This window comes from Mandrillus leucophaeus, unplaced genomic scaffold (genome assembly GCF_000951045.1).
Source record: "Mandrillus leucophaeus isolate KB7577 unplaced genomic scaffold, Mleu.le_1.0 Scaffold7, whole genome shotgun sequence".
NCBI lineage: Eukaryota > Metazoa > Chordata > Mammalia > Primates > Cercopithecidae > Mandrillus > Mandrillus leucophaeus.
In genome coordinates, this window is record NW_012107585.1 from 4,700,879 (window position 1) to 4,706,815 (window position 5,937).

Consider the following 5,937-nt stretch of genomic DNA (forward strand, 5'->3'; position numbering starts at 1 on the left):
GCTTGTCTGTAAAGGATTTTATTTCTCCTTCACTTATGAAGCTTCGTTTAGCTAGATGTGAAATTCTGGTTTGAAAATTCTTTTCTTTAAGAATGTTGAATATTGGCCCCCACTCTTCTGGCTTGTAGAGTTTCTGCTGAGAAATCCACTGTTAGTTTGATGGGTTTCCCTTTGTGGGTAACTCAACCTTTCTCTCTGGCTGCCCTTAACATTTTTTCCTTCATTTCAACTTTGGTGAAACTGACAATTTCATGTCTTGGAGTTGTTCTTCTTGAGGAGTACTTTTGTGGTATTCTCTGTCTTTCCTGAATTTGAATGTTGGCCTGCCTTGCTAGGTTGGGGAAATTCTCCTGGATAATATCCTGAAGAGTGTTTTCCAACTTGGTTCCATTCTCTCTGTCACTTTCAGGTACACCAATCAAATGTAGCTTTGGTCTTTTCACATAGTCCCATATTTCTTGGAGGCTTCGTTTGTTTCTTTTTACTCTTTTTTTCTCTAAACTTCTCACTTTATTTCATTAATTTGATCTTCAATCACTGATACACTTTCTTCCACTTGATTGAATCAGCTATTGAAGCTTGTGAATTCTTCACGTAGTTCTCATGCCTTGGTTTTCAGCTCTATCAGGTCATTTAAGGTCTTCTCTTCACTGTTTATTCTAGTTAGCCATTCATCTAATCTTTTTTCTAGGTTTTTAGCTTCCTTGCAATGGGTTCGAACATCCTCCTTTAGCTTGAAGAAGTTTTTTATTACCGACCTTCTGAAGCCTACTTCTATTAGCTCATCAAAGTCATTCTCCATCCAGCTTTGTTCCGTTGCTGGCAAGGAGCTGCGATCCTTTGGAGGAGAAGAGGTACTCCAGTTTTCAGAATTTTCAGCTTTTCTACTCTAGTTTCTCCCCATCTTTGTGGTTTTATCTACCTTTGGTCTTTGATGTTGGTGACCTACAGATGGGGTTTTGGTGTGGATGTCTTTTTTGTTGATGTTGATGCTATTCCTTTCTGTTTGTTAGTTTTCCTTCTCCCACTCAGGTTTCTCAGCTGCAGGTCTGTTGGAGTTTGCTGGAGGTCCACTCCAGACCCTGTTTGCCTGGTGTCACCAGCAGAGGCTGTAGAACAGCAAATATTGCAGAACAGCAAATATTTCTGCCTGATCCTTCCTCTGGAAGCTTCGTCCCAGAGGGGCACCCACCTGTATGAGGTGTCAGTCAGCCCCTACTGGGAGGTGTCTCCCAGTTAGGCTACACGGGGATCAGGGACCCACTTGAGGAGGCAGTCTGTCCATTCTCAGAGCTCAAATACTATGCTGGGAGAACCACTGCTCACTTCAGAGCTGTCAGACAGGGACGTTTAAGTCTGCAGAAGTTTCTGCTGCCTTTTGTTCAGCTATGCCCTGCCCCCAGAGATGGGATCTACAGAGGCAACAAGCCTTGCTGAGCTGCAGTGGACTGTGTCCAGTTCGAGCTTCCCCGGCCACTTTGTTTACTTACTGAAGCCTCAGCAATGGTGGATGCCCCTCCCCCTGCCAGGCTGCTGCCTCGCAGGTCAATCTCAGACTGCTGCGCTAGCAGTGAGTAATGCTCCATGGGTGTGGGACCCGCCAAGCCAGGTGTGGGATATAATCTCCTGGTGTGCCATTTGCTAAGAACATTGGAAAAGTGCAGTATTTGGGAGGAAGTGTCCTGATTTTCCGGGTACAGTCTGTCACAGCTTCCCTTGGCTAGGAAAGGGAAATCCCCTGACCCCTTGTGCTTTCCAGGTGAGGTGATGCCCCACCCAGCTTCGGCTCACCCTCCATGGGCTGCACCCACTTTCCAAACAGTCCCAGTGAGATGAACCAGGTACCTCGGTTGGAAATGCAGAAATCACCCGTCTTCTGCGTTGATCATGCTGGGAGCTGCAGACTGGAGCTGTTCCTGTTTGGCCATCTTGGAACAGACTCCTAAACTGGTTATTCTAGTTAGCAATTCCTCTAACCTTTTTTGAAGGTTCTTAGCTTCCTTGCATTGGGTTAGAACATGCTACTTTAGCTCAGAGGAGTTTATCATCACCCATCTTCTGAAGCCTACTTCTGTCAATTTGTCAAACTCATTTTCTGTCCAGTTTTGTTCCCTTGCTGGCGAGGAGTTGTGATTCTTTGGAGGAGAAGAAGCATTCTAGTTTTGGGAATTTTCAGCCTTTTTGTGTTGGTTTTTCCTCATCTTCATGGATTTATCTGCTTTTGGTCTCTGACGTTGATGACCATCAAATGGGGTTTTTGTGTGGACGTCCTTTTTGTTGATGTTGATGCTATTCCTTTCTGTTTGTTAGGTTTCCTCCTAACAGTCAGCCCCCTCTGCTGCAGGTCTGCTGGAGTTTGCTGGAGGTCCACTCCAGACCCTGTTTGCCTGGGTATCACCAGTGGAGACTGCAGAACAGCAAAGATTGCTGCCTATTCCTTCCTCTGGAAGCTTTGTCCCAGAGGGGCACCAGCCTGATGCCATTCAGAGCTCTCTTATATGAGGTGTCTGTCGACCCCTCCTGGGAGGTGTCTCCCAGTCAGGAGACATGGGGGTCAGGGACCCACTTGAGGAGGCAGTCTGTCCTTTAGCAGAGCTTGAGCACTGTGCTAGGAGATCTGCTGCTCTCTTCAGAGCTGGCAGGCAGGAACGTTTAAGTCTGCTGAAGCTGCACCCACAACTGCCCCTTCACCCGGGTGCTCTGTCCCAGGGAGATGGGAGTTTTATCTATAAGTCCCTGACTTGGGCTGCTGCCTTTCTTTCAGAGATGCCCTGCCCAGAGAGGAGAAATCTAGAGAGGCAGTCTCGCTACAGTGGCTTTGCTGTGGGCTCTGCCCAGTTCGAACTTTCCAGTGGCTTTGTTTACACTGTGAGGGGAAAACTGCCTACTCAAGCCTCAGTAATGGCAGATACCCCTCCCCCCACCAAACTCGAGCGTCCCAGGTTGACTTCAGACTGCTGTGCTGGTAGCAGGAATTTCAAGCCAGTGATCTTAGCTTGCTGGGCTCTGTGGAAGTGGGATCCAGTGAGCTAGACCACTTGGCTCCCTGGCTTCAGCCCCCTTTCCAGGGGAGTGGAAGTTCTGTCTCACTGGCATTCCAGGTGCCACGGGGGTATGAGAAAAGAACTCCTGCAGCTACCTTGGTGTCTGCCCAAATGGCCACCCAGTTTTGTGCTTAAAACCCAGGGTCCTGGTTGTGTAGGCACCCGAGGGAATCTCCTGGTCCGCGAGTTGCAGAGACCGTGGGAAAAGCATAGTATCTGGGCCAGAATGCACCGTTCCTCACAGCACAATCCCTCCTGGCTTCCCTTGGCTAGGGGAGAGAATTCCCCAACCCCTTGTGCTTCCTGAGTGAGGCAACACCCCACCCTGCTTCAGCTTGCCCTCTGTGGGTTGCACCCACTGTCTAACCAGTCCCAATGACATGAGCCAAGTACCTCAGTTGGAAATGCAGAAATCACCCACCTTCTGTGTTGATCTCAATGGGAGCCGCAGACTGGAGCTGTTTCTATTCCACCATCTTGCCAGCCACCCAACATCACAGAACTCCTAATAACCTGGATATGGGGGTCTAGATAAAACTCTTCCTTTTGTGTGTCTTAAACCCTCTCCAGGAAAGCAAGCCCATAGCTGTCATCAATTCTGAAAGGGATTTACAAACCAAAAACGTTTAAAGACAAATAACTGTTTGAAAATATATTAAGGAGTAGAAAAGAAAGAAAAATGCAGATAGCTGGGACTTCCTGTCCTCCCCAAATTTCCTTCCATCAATAGCAACAAGAAGGGTCTTAAAATTAGCCTGCTGAGCCAGGAAACTGGAAAGGGGTCCTCTTCCCCAAAGGACCACCCCAATCTGATGCTCCAAGATTATGAATGCCTGAATGGTATTCCTGGGGCCACCAGTCTCAATCACAAATCTTCCAGGATCTTGAGGGGAGGGAGGGAAGGTAGAGTCTACTTTTCAGACCAAATTCTGAGATTGCCACTGTGTCTGCCCCACAGTTTGTGCGAGAACACATCATTCATATGCCTCAAGAGGATTACATCAACTGGCTGCAGAGCCGGATCAGCACACCCATTGGGCCCTACAGTGCCCTGAGGTAGGCTGGGCCTGAGTTGACCAGCTGTCTCAGTGGAGGAATGTTTGCCTATATCATGTTCCTGTATCCTGCCTGTGTTCCTGCCTCCTGACTACCCTCATTGATGCTCTTTATGGATGACCCTTTACAGTAGGGTCATCTGGAGACTGACTTCCAGCAACATTTTTAGAGGGGGATGGTCCCAGGTGGCCCTCCCCTCAATCCCACACCCCAGACCCAACCTACCAGTTTCTGTTCTTCAATGATCCAGCCTGACTCTGCCTACTTCCTCTTCAGATTCCTTCACCCTATTTATCTGCCTCAAATACGGGAGAATAAAATTGAAGTGAATGTTTGATGTCTGTCTGGGAAAGAGCTGGGGCCATGGAATTCAGGTGTAGTATTTAGATCCTATTAACAACAGTTACCATTTACTGAGCTTCTGTTATGCAGTAGATCCAGTGCTGAGTGCTTTACCTAGATAATATCATTTCAATCTCATAATAACTTTGTTAAATAGGCACTGATATTAACTTAATTTCATGCCAATTAAGCTACGGCATATTTCTCAATATTATATGTATTGCCTTGGATGGTTGGGTGGGTGAGTGGATGGATGGATGGATGAATGGGCAGATGGGTGGTTGGGTAGACAGGTGAGTGGGCAGATATATGTATGTATGTATGTATGTATGAATGGATGGTGGATGGATGGATGGATAGACGGATGGATGAATGATGGATGGATGATGGATGGATGGATGGATGGATGGATGGATGGATGGATGGATGGATAGATGGATGGATGAATGATGGATGGATGGATGGATGGATGGATGGATGGATGGACGGATGGATGAATGAATGGATGGTGGATGGATGGATGGATAGATGGATAGATGAATGATGGATGGATGAATGGATGGATGGCACATTTCCCAACAAGGCAATGGTATGCACGAAAATTTTAGCCTTGAGTCCTCGTATATTTTCCACTGGTCTTAGTTACAGAAGGAAGCTTATCTTCCTGTCATCTCAAAATGTGTGTAGACTCATAACCTCTTCTCTCATCTTGGTCTTATGCTCAACTACATTCTCACTAAGTTATAGGAACTGTAGGCATTTTAATGTCCTTAGTGATGGCCACGCTGAATTAACAATTGGACAACTGGACTTGATTTGCTCTTGTGCCTGGATTATCAGAGCATTTAGGTAGGCTAAGCTCAAATCTCTCCATCTGGCAATCTAAAAGTGGGGAGGAGAGTTACATTTGAATTATTCTTTAGTCTAAGCAATCTCACACTCATCCATTCACCTATTCAGTCATTTATTCACTTAACGAATATTTGTTGAGAGCCCAATATGCACCAACCAAGTTCTAGGTGTTGAGGATACAGCAATGAACAAGGCAGACAAGGTCTCTCTTCTCATGGAGTTTGTCATTTTTTATAAGTTCTTCTTTTTTTGACATATGGTCCAAGATGAGATCATGGACTTCACATAAAAACAGAGAAGTCAATAAAATGTGACAGGGAGGGCAGAGGGATTATGTAACATCGCATGTCCCTCCACAGAGATACCCTATGTTTAGCAGTAAACCCTGTAAAGCTATTCGGGGTGGAAAGGTAAGATACACTCTACAGAGAAACTACAAAATTAAGAGACCCTACAGGTCTCTGTATTAAATAGGAATTTGAGTGAGGGAGGAGCAGAGAAGAAAGAGGGAGAAGCCAATAAAGAAGAAGAAAAAGGACAAAGGAGGTAGAGGAGGAAAAGGGAGCTGAGTAATAGGAGAGTGAGAAGGGACTTCAGGAGAAAACCAACTGGGGGGCGGGGGGGAAACAGGGCAGGGCTGGCT

The 5,937-nt window shown here is 46.5% G+C and overlaps 1 protein-coding gene across 1 annotated transcript in view; it reads left to right on the forward strand.

Annotated features, from left to right (window-relative positions):
* Positions 1-4,437, forward strand: part of CCDC60 (coiled-coil domain containing 60) — a 205,499-nt gene extending 201,062 nt beyond the window's left edge. The window contains exon 14 of the mRNA XM_011964410.1: positions 4,003-4,437. Coding sequence (XP_011819800.1) covers positions 4,003-4,104 — 102 coding nt within the window. The 3' untranslated portion in view covers positions 4,105-4,437. The remainder of the gene's footprint in view (positions 1-4,002) is intronic.
* Positions 4,438-5,937: the final 1,500 nt, after the last annotated feature.